Source organism: Oreochromis niloticus, linkage group LG7 (assembly GCF_001858045.2).
Source record: "Oreochromis niloticus isolate F11D_XX linkage group LG7, O_niloticus_UMD_NMBU, whole genome shotgun sequence".
In the NCBI taxonomy this organism is placed as follows: Eukaryota; Metazoa; Chordata; class Actinopteri; order Cichliformes; family Cichlidae; genus Oreochromis; species Oreochromis niloticus.
In genome coordinates this window covers 54415223-54429128 of record NC_031972.2, presented here as the reverse complement: position 1 = coordinate 54429128, position 13906 = coordinate 54415223, and the positions used below count along the sequence as shown (strand labels likewise).

Sequence of the window (13906 nt, the reverse complement as noted above, 5' to 3'; positions counted from 1 at the left end):
CAAGATAAAAGTTAGAAAGGAGAAGAAGTGCAAAGAGACCAAGTCATATTTCAGCTGCTTAAGTTTTTACTTGCTTTTTTTCTTTGAGGTAGAGACAAAGTAGCATAGTGTAAACTCTGATTTAAAACACACACACACACAAAGACAGACACCCGAGTGTATCCAACTAAAAGTGATGGCTGTCAATGTTTTTTAAGAGTCATACCCCCTGACTCGGCCACGATGACCTGAATATTTGCGATTGGTCCATTGTCGTCACTATAGAAACATACAGGCTTATGGATGGTGATACTCCTGTCGGTAACCATGGCAACCCCTCCATAGCTCAGCATTGCCTGGGGTTTTTGGGTTGGCTTGGATGGGGCTGAAACACACACACACACACACACACAACCACACACGTGAGCACACCCAGAAACACAAACACACGTGTGTGCGTAGAAGTTGCGTGTGTGTGAGAATATGTACTTTTAATCTGCCACATTTACATATATAACACGACAAACAGGCTGGAATAAATGCATAATTAGCACCCATATAATAATATTGTCAAGATACATTTACTGTATCAGAGCAGCCCTGCATGCCGAGCAATAATACTGTGCAGTGGTAGTTTTCTGTCTCACACTATGCTGCACTGCTGCATCAAGAAAGAGAGAAAGACTCAGAGCACAGACAAGACAGAGGGGCTTGTACCTTTGATCCCTGTAGTAATCAGGACACGTGAGCTGAGTGGGCTCTTGCCAGCCCCATTCTTTGCTGAAATCTGCAGCCAGACAAGCACAAGAGAGAAGGGAATACAAAAGTAAGAAAGACCAGCACAGAAAGGAATTAAAGCATTGAAAAGTTTAACAAGTCCAAGCTTTTGGTTGATGGTAGGCTTGGTTGTTTGGCTAGTATAGGTGTGCTGGTGTTGTGTAAAAGGAGATGAGATCATAAAGTTCTATAACTGAAGTTTCCCCTTCAATGTTGTCTCCTTGTGCATCTTTGAACTGCTCTTAAAGCTTTTAAGATTGCTCCATGGAAGCCCTGTTCTGGCCAATTGTGGTTTTACTTCACCTACGACCTCAAACTTACAGAGCAAGAACCAACTTCTATCTCAAGCTGATCCAAATTTCATTTCAAGTATTATCACCGGTGCTCAGAGTTCCAGCTGCAAACTTGCACTACAACCATGATGTTGACTACTCCGATCCATCTGATGAACCATTTGCACAATACTGTATATTTGTTTTATAATTTTGGGGGGAGATTGTTTTTCTTACATGGAGAACTTACACACTGAATCTCAAGTTTGCAATGAAAAAAAAAAGGAATTCACTTCACACAGCGGTGTGGTTTTTACCTGTAAACTGTAGGTTCGTCCTCCTTTTAGCCCTTCTATTACAGCATCCATCGTGTTATTCTCTTTTTGGATGATGTTAAGGCTAATGTTTCTGACCAGTTGGTCCTTCTCATAAATGTATACAATGTATTCTGTGATGTTTCCATTGGGCTCCTCTGGAGGGTTAAAGGTCAACTTCACAGCACGCACTTCCTCTGGGATTACTGAAACTGTCACATTCTTTGGAGGGTCTTTAGGTTCTGGGGTCAGATACAAGACAACAGTATTAATTTGGTCAACTCTAAAGGTGGGCAGAAGGTGGTGCAGTCACTATAATGCGAAGACGTACCCTCCTCCTTTGTTTGAAAGTAAATGGGCCCAATGGCTTTCCCATCACTGCTAGCGTGATCCAAGTCACCAGTGAAGGCAGTGATAGTCACAGAGTAACGACTGAAAGCTGTCAAGTTAGTAACAACAACGGTCATCAACTCCCCTGGAGCCCTGACTATTGAGATATTCACCCCGGGACCATCCACCTGGCATTACAGAACATTATATAGAAAAGTTATTAAGTTATATTGGATTGCTTTTATAGCCTTGTACTTAAATTGCTACTGCTTTTTGAAAAAGCCTGAACAACATAATACCCCGTTGAGCTGTTCTAAGAATAGCTAACTTTGTTCTACAGTTCATTGGTGACATGCTCATATTTGTGACAAACACAGTCTAACGAGATGACCTGCACAAGATAAGAAGTCGGTCCAGAGAGAACAGCTGGAGCGTCCCACGCAATGTGAAAGCTGTTGGAGGTGGAAGTCACTTTCAGGTCACGGGGAGGAGCATCAGGGTCTGAGCAAGGAGATGAGAGAAACACTGAAAACTGAAAAATTAGTGGCTCCGGTTATATGAATCAAACAAGACTAAACAAGATAAGGTAATTAATCTTCTCTTTGTTCTAAATACTGAATTAATGAGCTGAAGACTTTCCTGCATACATTAGTTGTACTTGGCAGGGTAGGTCGAGTATTTAATTTGGCCGGAACATATTAGATAATAAAATTACTGCAGCAATGCAGGACATGTCATTGCAAATGTATTAGGTATTATAAGTTATTGGCATGACTAACAATTTTAATGCTTTAATTGCTAAATCTTAACATGTTTACATTAATAAAAAGGTACTTTTGTTGTATTAGTATTAACTGATCATTCTTTGGGATTAGCAGGGATCACTTGGTCCACCTCACTTTAAATGCCTTTCCTGTAGTTTTGCAGTTGTTAGATGTCATCACATGTTGTCTTTTAGATTGGCATATAGATTCATGGCATGTGCGGTCCAATAAATATCACTATAATTTCTTAGCCATCTTCTATTTAAACCATTTGTACTATAATTATTACTTTTTTCTCTTTCATTTGTCAGACACATGTGTAATAACGATGTTACAACAGCCTTAGTATTTTTGTAATTACTACTTAATTACACACTGCTAAGCTATAATGATATAAAATCTAAAGACATCTTTCAGAATAAAACAACTGACCATGCCTGTGTTTGCTCATGTTGCTAATGAAACATCAGACAAGCTGTGTAATTTTGTCTGAAAACAAATAAGTCATTATTTGTCAAATATTGGTCATGAAGGTCTGACTAAGCGGCAAATCTCTCTGACTATCTGGCAACACAAAAAGGTCATGTCGTCAATGTCCTACTTCCTGCCATGGTGCGTTCATATTTCCATTGTGTATAGTCTCCGACTCCAGCGTTGGTCACAGCAGCAACTTTGAAGCGGTAGTATCTGTATTTAGCCACGGGATGGATTGTGAAGCTTTGTTCCTGTTCTGCATCTGAAGCATTTATCGACACTGTCACATTATGTTCAATGCAATGCGGGGCCAGGTCGTCCTTCGGGGTTGAGTAAGCTTTAACTGATATGCTTGGTTCACAGTTAGCTGAAATTAGCTGTGCAATGATGTGATACTCTTTAAGCAGGCCTGGAACAGAATGTGGTGGAGCCCACTGAAGTGTCACATTGTTAGGTGTGACCTGAGAGATGGTGAGGAATCGAGGGGCAGCAGGAACTGTCGGGAGACAACAAGGTTTAATCAATTATTCACTTGTGGTGGTTATGCAAAATGCAGTACGAGAAGATTTGACTACCTGATTCTGAAAGGGTGGAAGCTGTACAGTTTAATCTGTCTCCTGGTCCTGCAGAGTTTACAGCAGCTACAGAGAGAGCATATTCCTGGTCTGGCGACAGCCCAGTCACTGTGTACTCTGGTGTATGGGCCTCATGTGTATAGGACTGCTGGTCTACCTCCACTTGAATCTCATAAAAAATGATCTGCCCATTAGGATTGGCTGGAGTTTCCCAAGACAACAGAATTGAATCCCAGCTCACTCCTGAGCAAGACAGATTCCCTACAGCGTCAGACACTGCAGACAGAGAAAGACACGAGACGGTGATGTTGTTAAGTCTTAGCTTTCGGTTGATTTCCTTACTAAAGAACCTCACGAGATTAGCTCTTTATTATTTCATTGAAGTGAAAAAGGTTGCAGGTTTTTGCACAGAACACTGAATTATTACTAACGTGCAAATATCTGTATTGACTAACTGCGTCTTTTTTCTTCACTGTTAAAGATCTAAAAACATACTTGCTCCAAAAAAGCGACACTACACGACACAACAAATCAAACCTGTCTAATCATCACATTTCATTCATTATTTTAGTTTCTGTTTGGTAGAATAGCCACAATTCTTGTTCCAGTTTAACCCATTAACTTCATTAGAAGTAGGTTCTGGTCTAGAGAACCCAAAGATCCATAACCAGGGATCTTAGAAAAGTTTTCTTCCCCGTAAGTGGTCCTTGGCTCCAAAAAGTAAAAAAAAAAAAAAAACAGATTTAAAGGACAAAAGCTGTTCTTAAGATGCCATCTGCTTGAATCCAGGGCTTTATTCTTTTGTTCACTACCCAGAGCTCATGACCATAAGTAAGGGTAGGAATGTAGATCAACTAAACACTCTTTCCTCACTTGTGAACGGGACCCTGAGATGCTTAAACTCCACCACTTGGGGCAGAGCCCCAGACTCGCTAGGCACTCCACCCTTTTCCAGCTGACTACCACGGTCTCAGACTTAGAAGTGCTGATTCTCATCGGAGCTGCTTCACACTTATCTTCAAACCATCTTACCGCATGCTGGAGGGGCCCACATGATGAGCCCCAAAGAACCACATCATCTGCAAAGAGCAGAGATGCAATTCTGAGGCCAATAAAGTGGAAACCCTTTGCAATTTGGCCATTTCCAGAATTTCTATCCATCCCTTTCATGAAAGTTATAAACAGAATTGGTAAGAAAGAGGAGCTCTGGTTGTAAAGGCAATGAGCTACTGGACAGACTCTCCTCTTCAGCACTCTGACTTAGACCTTTGCTGAGAGACTGAGGAATGTATTCCTTCTGAAACTAAGGACCACCACCCTGATCTGCCAATCCAGAGGCACTGTGTCTAACATCCATGTGATGCTGCAGTGGCAATGTCAATCAAGACAGCCTTACAACATCCAGGACGAATTACATCCATCCAGGGGCTTGGCCACTGGACAGTTTTTGACTACTTCAGTGACCTCAGCCACAGTGATGGGCAAGTCACTAGACTCTGCTTCCACTACAGAAAGTGTGTCACTGAGATTGAGAAGGTCCTTAAAGCCATCTTTCTACTGCCCGACTATCCTCAGTCAAGGTTAGTAGCACTCCATCTCCACTGTATACAAGAAGCTGGGTCCCCTTCCTGAGTCGCCTAACGGGTTGCCTTGCTGTATGGCCTCATTTTCTTTTTGCTACTTCTACGGTCACACTCCACTTGGCATACTGATACAAATCTTATCATCCCCAAAAAACATTCCAAAGCTCTAATTGAGAAAGGAAACCTATATCTGTGTAACATGCGTCCCTTGTTTGTATACAGTGTATATTTTACCTGACTCATTGGTTGTGAAGGACACAGGGCTGCTGAACTGATTCCCATGGCCCACTCTGGTGAAACTGTACACACTGATCTCATAGGAGCTGTGGGGCTTGAAGCCTGAGAGATACTCTGTGGTTGATGAACCAGAGGAATTCTGCATTTGTTCCCAGACAAACAAACAAACAGAAAATACATACGATATTAAATCTGACTATTGGAGGGGATAATATGTATATATCAGCACATATGTGATGGTGAGTTTAAGTATCATGTTACTGCTCAGTAGCATCTGGAGTGTGAAATTAGCTACCGCCCATGTGTACTCTTGCTGAGTGGGTCCTTGGAGTATGTGTAGGTGTGTGTTATTGTTGTTGTGAGGCTGCTTTCAGTGTGTGAAATTAACAGTACCCGATGTGTGACGGTTTGTGTGATGAGGTCTTGGATCCGAAATCCGTACTTTATCACCACTCCGTTGGGCTCTAGAGGAGGCTCCCAGCTCAGCCACACAGAGACTGCCGTGTGGTTAAATATAGTCAGGTTATGGGGAGGAGAGGTGGGACCTGGATCATAAAGTTGGGCAGATAGAGAAGAGACTATTAAGTTTCTGCCATCCCACTATAATCATTTAAACTCTTCTTTCAAACTAACCGCTTTCGTCGCTGTGCAGCTGCAGCAGCAGACTAGGCCCCGAGCCTTTACGAGTTGCGGCTGTAATCGTGAGATTGTAAGCTGTGTATGGAAGTAGGTTAGCGAGGACGAACGAGGTGTTGGGGGTATGTGTCGTGTTGGTGCCCTCTGGGCCAACAAGAATCAGGGTATACTCTGTTATCTCCCCATTGGCCTCCAGAGGGCGTTGCCAGACCACACCGATGGAAGACGAAGACAGGTTCCTGGTGGACACCAACAACGGAGCAGAACTAGGAACTAAACGGAAACACACCCGCACACATGTCAGTGCCACAACAAATCCATAAAGACATATTGCATGGGTGAATATCTGTGAATAAACTCACTGTCTTCATCCGTTCTCAGGTACATTGTGCTTGTATGGTTGTAGGCAGGGCCAGCAGTAGTTGCTGGGGTAACAGTCAGCACATAAGGGAAATATTTCCTGAGTTTGGTGAACAGGAAGATGCTGTCATTTGTGGTGTGGTTTATGGTCTTGTTGACAGCTGGAGTCCCTTGGTTGGAGATGTCTGGAATGATGCCTCCCTCCTGTAAGGTGAGCAGGTAGTAGGGGCGTCCGTTTGGCTCCAGAGGAGGGTCCCAGCTCACTATGATTACCGTGGAGCTGAAGATCTGTGCCGTCAAGTTTTGGACCGAGTCACTTGGCACTAAAGAATGAGACAAGAAGAATAGTGTTACTATTATTAATCTAAACTGTCACGAGTGATTGAAACTCTATGCCCTTACTGTGAGTTTACTTTTGAGTGCGGAATCAAATAGGGCATCAATCAACGCCCTGAGACTTAAAAATGAAGTCATCATAATGATCATCATCATCATCAACTTTCAGGGTGATTGTAATTAGCAAAAATAGCACATCAAGAACAATACAGCATCACATTAATTTAGCAGCCCAGGAACACAGTAAACATACACAAAATCAAACAGTAAACATACACAAAACAATACACGATTAACAAGACTTCATTTTGAAATACAGAGGCGCTTAGGAGAGAAATTTACAAACTGAAAATTAAGGAATGAAAGGGAGAGAGATGAAGTGATACTCATCCTGCTTATGGTGTCAGGTCCTCTAGACAGGGTAAAAAGAAAAAAAGGGTGGGGAGATAGATGAAGGAGACAGAGGACAGAAAAAAACTGAGAGATCTGCAAGATGAATGAGTGGATGTTAGGGGCCGGATGTGTGTGAGGGTCTGAGCCCAGGGGAGTGAACCCCTGCTGGGCTTAGCTGTGCGGGAGAGACAAGGTGCCCTGGAGGTCCGGTGCTTGGCTGAGAGTGGAGCAGCTAGAGCATAGGCAGAGATACAGAGTCAGTGTGAGCAGTGATTATTCAGAGGCAGAGAATACATGACAAGCAAAATTGGACAAAACAAAAACAAAAAGTGCCTAAATGCAGTCAGTTTGTGACCAAGTCTGTAGTTACTGTCTGCACCGTTTTTTTGAAAATCACATAAAAACAAAGAGCTTTAAAAGACTAAAATATTAAATGCAACAAAATATTTGCATATGCATAAATGCAAATTCAAGGACTGTAGTGTGAACTAATATGAACTTCCTCAAAGCTCATCGAGCTCAGCTGAATCTCTGTGCCAACAAATTTTAAGTGTTTCTGCGTTTCTCCCTTTTTATAATCCCTAACATTTTTCATCATGCTGTCATAACTAGCTGTCTTCAAAGCGCAGTGTCACAGGTGGTCATTCTTTTTATCTCCTTTCACTGACACTGAAAGCTATTTTCAATCACAGCGTTTTTATGTAATTTTTTTTTCAAGTTGAAGAGCTCTGAAAAAAAGAGTGCAGACCTGCCCTCCGGTGAGACTCTGAATCATCGCATGCAATTATTATCCAGCTTCCCGAGTAGTATTTTACGTGTATCTGTATTTACTTTATCCTCGTTTATACTGCGTTTGTGTGTGCGTGTGTCTGACTGACCGTCCTCTGGTAATAACAGGATTAAGGGCTCGGAATGGACCCCTCCATCACCCTGCACAGTGCTGGATGTCATCCAGAAGGTGTAGTTATTGCCCCCAATCAGCCGAGTCAGAGTGTAGGAGAGAGGTGAGTTAGGAGAGGTGTGGGGAGATAAGTCTGAAACAGGAACTGTCTGTGGAGAAAAAGATGTGTCAGGCTTAATTTCACAGCCTGAAAAATGCATTTCAGCGAGAGCAAAATATATACTGTTACAAATCAGGTGCAATACATTTCATCAGGAAGCAAGTTTCCCCTGCATTTGTTCACTCTTTGGCTACTGTTTACATGGGTAGTGGAATGACCTGTAAACACAGCTATCATTCAGTTCACATTTTTTCCACATTCCAGGACAAATTCATGCAATTGTTAAAAAATACCATGAAACACATATTACTTAAACATTTTTGTAGCCTAACTTGTGGTGAATTTTGGTGACTGATAGTGTCCTAAAACATCTGAGAGTACAAGAGCAGTGAGAAGGTGTAAGAGAGCCTGGAGAGGTGCAGCTATGGACTGGAAAGAAGTGGAATGAAAGTCACTAGAAACAAGACAGATAATGTGTGAATCAGAGGGAGACGGGTGGAAACGAGTAGTGATGGTGGATGAATTTATAAATCTGGGGTTAACCATTCAAAGTAATGGACAGCGTACAAGAAAGGTGAAGAAAAGTGTGCATGCAGGGTGGAGTGAAGACGAGTATCAAGGGTGATGTGTGACAAAAGGATAACAGCAAGAGGGAAAGGAAAGGTTGACATCATGCTAGTGAGACCTGCTATGACGTATGGTTTGGAGACGGTGGTACTGACAAAAAGACAGGAAGTGAAGCTGGAGGTGGCAGAGTTGAAGATGTTATAGAGTTGAAGATGTTATGATGTTCGATGTGAGTGACGAGAAGAGACTTGATTAGAAATGAGTACAACAGAGGTATAGCTGAGCAGTTTGGAAACAGTCAGAGGGGCAAGGCAGAGATGGTCTGGACATGCAGAGGGCTGATAAGGCAGAGGTGGTTGTTAGTGATGAGGTGAGATGGAGGCAGATTAATCTGCAGCTGCAACTCCAAAAGGGGCAAGCCAAAAGAACAAGAAAAAGAAGAAATCTTCCAAAATTTATCTTTATATTTTGAAAAGAAAATGTCTTGACTTCATTATTTTATCCTGTTAGGCCCCAAAAAACATATTTTGTGAGGTTACAGCGACCTTTAAACACTAAATTCATTTCATCCCTCCGACATATCACAGTGACATGAACAGTTACAGACGTAAGCCTCACACTTTGAAAAAAAACCCCTATTAACGATAAAGATAAAGATAAACTTAAGAGACAATGTGTTTATGAGCTTGAGCCAAAGGATGGACATACAACCTAAAAAATAATCCATAAATACTTTCTCTTTCCTTATCATTCAATCTGTCCTTATCAGGGTCGTGCAGGGGGGAGGGTGTGTGTGTGCTGGAGCTAAAATGCTATAAAGGAATCTGGGACTTTGCAGTGATTACTACATTCAGCACCTTCCATCCGACTTATTGACTCAATTAATCTGTCTTCAGTATTTTTGTCTCACCTTCTCAGTCACAGTGTTGTTAAATGAGTAGTAAATAGTGTAGTGTACAATGATCCCATTGGGTTCAGTGGGTGGATACCACATCAAGGTAACAGAGGAGGCGTTTGCATTAACAACAGTCACATTCTGCGGGGGGTCAAATGGCACTGAAAGGAGACAGTTTAAAAAGACAAAAAATCAAGTTGTGCGATAAAACATCACTTAAGAGGAAATGTTATTTTTTATGCGAGGATAACACGATAAAGATTGCATAACATGTATCCAGCACCTGTGTCAGTTGTGGTAAAGCTGATGTAGATCAGCACTCCTCCATCTCCCAGTCTGGTCCAGCTGGAGACAGAGGCATTGTAGCGACTCTCTGAGTCCACGTTAATAACCACCGAAGTCTTTGTCACATTCTGCCACAGGTCAGTCGTTTCATTCCTAACACATAGACGCTGCATTATTCGTGTTTTCTTTTAAGGTTTTTAGATGGAAGTAGAGTTCAAAACCTTACCAGACTCTGACAATGTAGTAGAGTATGTCTGAATTGGCCTCGAGTGGTGGCTGCCATGATAACTCTACCTCATAGTCTGACAACTTCCTGGCATGGAGAAACTGAGGAGGTGTGCCTGGAGCTGAGATGCACGAGAAAGACTTTCCAATAACGTAGCACAAACATACATTGGCGGTGAACTTACAAGTAATCGTGAATTAATTTCTAAAATATTTATCGTTGTGGAAATCAGGGACTCAGAAGGCAAACAGGAAGACACTAGAAAAAATAGAACATTACCCTGAAAAGAAAAAACTGATTAGTTGTAATGAATCTGTTGTTTGCGCTTCCCAGTCGTGATGGAAAACACGAGTGTCACGTGGCATCGGATATCTGTGATGTAACATCATTAGCATGAGCTGAAACAGAGACGTGAGGAGGAAAAGACTAGAGGAAAGTCAGATTTAATCAGATGCCCTTCGAACTTGTCAGCCTGTGATGATGTAATGGTGGAGTGTCCTGGAACTGAAAAGAACCCCCACACCACCCCCATTTTTTTCTCTTGTCACTCACGCCCCTCTCACCATCCTCAAGTGTTGTGACGTTGAGCGGCTCGCTGCTGTAGTTTCCCGGTCCGACTCTTGTGTGTGCTTGAACTACGATGCGGTAGTGTGCGTACTTCCTCAGATGTGTGATGTGGATGTAGTTGGTCGGCGAGGTGAGGTTCAGATAGTGACTGGAGTTCCAAATCTCTAAGCTGTAGTGAATAATGACGCCGTTAGGCAGCAGAGGAGGCATCCACGTCACATTCACCTCACTGGGACTAACTGATTCATAGGAGAGCCCATATGGAGGACTGCCCGGGACTGGAGAAGGAACAAAACATCAAAACGTGTTGGTTAAACAGTTGGTATTCAATCTAAAGCCTTTCATATGTATGTATCTGTGAAGGTGGGCACATCCTACAACACACCATCTTCTCCAGATAGCAGGTATAAAGTGTCTGATGTCTGGTTGCCATTTCCGTAACGCGTGTACGCTCTCACAGACACATTGTAAAAGGAGAATGGTTTTAGACTGAACAGGGTGACTTTGTTAGAAGACGTGTTCACCAGCGCAGAGTAGGATTCATTCTCATACAGGACCTCATACTGTTGGATCACCCCATTAGCTTTCTCTGGTGCAGACCAGGCTATTGTGACAGTAGAGGGGGTGGTGTTTACCACAGTGAGGTTTACAGGAGGGGAGTCGGGCTCTAAGAGGGAGAAGAAAAAAAACAGAGAACTTGTCAGTATTTAAGGTAGGTAGTTAATAAAAAAGTTACATTTTCAAGCAATTCATAAAGAATACAGTAATAGTTATTATGCAAACTTCATGATTAATTAATTTAAAAAACTTAACACTGGATATTCATTAATCATTGATAACATATAGTTAATCCAAGCATTATAAACAGAATTCATACAAAGTTGAGATTTTTGCATTTGCACATATAGGCAGCACGAGGCTAAAGTTTTGCAACCAGCAAAAATAAACCACATTCTTGACCCTCCATTCAAGCTCATCTCCCTTGCACCTCCTGAATGCTTCCAGTTCGGCTGTTTCTTTTGGATGCCAGTCCTGTTCTGACCACTTACAGTAAACGTCTGCCTCAAACTTGCTGTGAGAGCAGGAATGAGCTTCTGCATCAAACTGAATGAGCAGTTAATGAGAGTTCAGAAGCTCAAGCAAGAGAAATCTGTTGTTTTTTTACTCTACATTCATTGCACATTTTATTTTTAAAAATGCAGTTTTGTTTTGTTTTTTCAATTTATGCCAAGTGGTCAGAAACGGGCCCTCGAGGGACTGACTGAAAAGTAGCAGCTCTGCAGGAAGACCTTGAAGGAGATCATCAGCCAAATTTTATTCAGGTAAGGATTTTTATTTTTATGGGAAAAGTTACAGAAATATATGTATGATGGATTTGTGAATGTATAAATTGAAAAGTCCAACACGTACCATCCTCTAAAGTGAAAACAAAAATGTCATCTTCCTCAGAAAGTGAGCTCTCCCCCACAACTGTGGATGCAGCTACACGAAGCTTATAAGGAGTGTACTTGTCCAGATCTATACATAACAAGAGGGAAAAGTGACACTTTACATTGTAGTGGCAGTTATACTTAACGGCTTAAGAAAATGTCAGCTGAAGAGAATGAAGATGCTACCTGTTATCAATATGCTGGTAGTGTTAGTAACCCATTTCAGGCCTTGATTACTGGGCAGTTTGAGACCATAAACAGTGTAATGTGTGATCCGCCCATTGGGATTGATGGGTGGGGTCCAGCTCACTAGAATGGAGGTAGAGCTGATATTTTGATAGGATACCTCAAGCACGGAGCTAGGGACTGAAAGATACAGACGCACAAGATGTTAGAATTGGGCACCTTTAATAGTTCTATTAACATTTTTTCTTGTTTATATTTATTACAATTATTAAACTTGTACCATAAGCACCCACCCTGCTCCCTGGTCTTCTCTGTGATATCTGCAGCAGGGCCCTCTCCTACAGTGGTGGAAGCAGTGACCCTGAATGTATACTCAGTGAAGGGAGCTAGATCTGACACCAAGTAGGACAACTCCTCAGACAGAACGTCCATTACCTCCTGTCTCACTGTTACCCCTGCAGATTCATGCAGACACACGCACAGAGGATTTATGAATAGTCAAGGTTTTTTTACAATAATTCTGGTTAAAGCGAAGCAAAGCAAAGCAATGTTAAAAACTGCAGTGTTTACAGTTAGCTCTCCCACCTGTGGTACCAGACACAGCACCGCTGCGTGTTGAAAAGTGTTCTGTAATTGAAGCATCAAGTGTAGACAAGCGAAGCTGGCCTGGGGTCAGGGCCAAGGGGGCAGAGTCTGAGGTCACTTCCCCGGCATGTAATTGCTTCGTAAGCCAGGGTGGAAGTGTAACAGATGGCACAGAGGTAAGAGAAAGTGCAGAAGTTCCAGAGACTGCAGAGTCAGAAGACTGCATATTTGGGTTGTCAGAGCGTGAGGCAGTGTCATAATCAGGGCTGGGCCTGTTGGTGGCCATGGGGTCAGTGGTTGGCTGAGCATTCGTGTTAGTGATGTAATCAGTGCTTCTAAGTCCAGAGTGTGTGAAACTGGAAGCAGTAGTGCTGGTGTGCAGCGTGCGGTCTGAAATAGTGGCTGTAAAGGTTGGTGGAGATGTGATCAGACCAAGCTCAGCAGTTCTTTTATGCCTCTTCAAACTGTTATGGACATCAGGTGGACGTGTTTCGTTTTCATAAAAACCAGTTGTATTCTGAAAGGAGACAAAAAATACACCTTATATATGAATATATGAGACTCATCAACCCTTAATGTAATTTCTAATAAAATCAGTAAACATCAGTAGACAGCACTCATTAATAAAGGGGCTCCGATATAAAGTAGGTATTTTTTTTAAATTATTCCTATGATAGGATACAGCAGCACACAGTCCAATGTAATCCACCAGACTAGTGGTTTAAAAAAGCCTATAATCCACTGTAGACTATTGCAGAGTGTTGCTGAACCATATTGATCTTTGAGAGTGTAGTGGTCTTACATCCGACTGTAAAACGACGACAGTGTATCATCAGCTATAATGGATTGTACAAGTACTCATGACACAGCAACATATCACATGTCTTTAACTGTGTTTTTTAAGCTGGAAGCATAGAGCGGTAGAGATAATATCATCTGGCTTACTGCTGTCAGCGTGATGTCCTGGAGCAGAGTTTCCTCAACCAGCACCAGGAGTCTGTATTGGACTATGGGACCGTTGGGCTGGGCAGGGCTTTTCCAACTTACACGAATTGAAACTGAATCCTCGGCTATTGCCATCAGGTGCTGCACTGCACTGGGTGCTATCCTCACAAACACACACACGCACACAGA

The 13906-nt window shown here is 42.3% G+C and overlaps 1 protein-coding gene and 1 long non-coding RNA gene across 8 annotated transcripts in view; one reads left to right on the top strand and one right to left on the bottom strand.

Moving 5' to 3' along the window:
• ptprq (protein tyrosine phosphatase receptor type Q) overlaps positions 1 to 13906 on the bottom strand; it is a 42902-nt gene that overhangs the window by 11094 nt on the left and 17902 nt on the right. For 5 of the 7 annotated variants that reach the window (XM_019361572.2, XM_005470795.4, XM_019361567.2 and 2 more), the window contains 22 exons: positions 13718 to 13875; positions 12773 to 13289; positions 12481 to 12642; positions 12188 to 12367; positions 11982 to 12089; positions 10957 to 11238; positions 10568 to 10849; positions 10005 to 10125; positions 9777 to 9931; positions 9509 to 9654; positions 7909 to 8080; positions 6304 to 6624; positions 5939 to 6214; positions 5699 to 5850; positions 5303 to 5444; positions 3486 to 3761; positions 3038 to 3406; positions 2064 to 2173; positions 1674 to 1860; positions 1346 to 1584; positions 697 to 766; positions 206 to 364 (listed from right to left, as the gene is read on the bottom strand). In XM_019361572.2, the coding sequence (XP_019217117.1) occupies positions 206 to 364; positions 697 to 766; positions 1346 to 1584; positions 1674 to 1860; positions 2064 to 2173; positions 3038 to 3406; positions 3486 to 3761; positions 5303 to 5444; positions 5699 to 5850; positions 5939 to 6214; positions 6304 to 6624; positions 7909 to 8080; positions 9509 to 9654; positions 9777 to 9931; positions 10005 to 10125; positions 10568 to 10849; positions 10957 to 11238; positions 11982 to 12089; positions 12188 to 12367; positions 12481 to 12642; positions 12773 to 13289; positions 13718 to 13875 (4584 nt within the window). The remainder of the gene's footprint in view (positions 1 to 205; positions 365 to 696; positions 767 to 1345; positions 1585 to 1673; positions 1861 to 2063; positions 2174 to 3037; positions 3407 to 3485; positions 3762 to 5302; positions 5445 to 5698; positions 5851 to 5938; positions 6215 to 6303; positions 6625 to 7908; positions 8081 to 9508; positions 9655 to 9776; positions 9932 to 10004; positions 10126 to 10567; positions 10850 to 10956; positions 11239 to 11981; positions 12090 to 12187; positions 12368 to 12480; positions 12643 to 12772; positions 13290 to 13717; positions 13876 to 13906) is intronic. The other 2 variants (XM_019361569.2, XM_019361570.2) reach the window with 2 other exon arrangements.
• Positions 2181 to 13806, top strand: LOC109202902 (uncharacterized). The gene is made up of 3 exons (XR_002062884.2): positions 2181 to 2258; positions 11804 to 11893; positions 13677 to 13806. It is a non-coding gene; the product is annotated as an uncharacterized LOC109202902 (long non-coding RNA).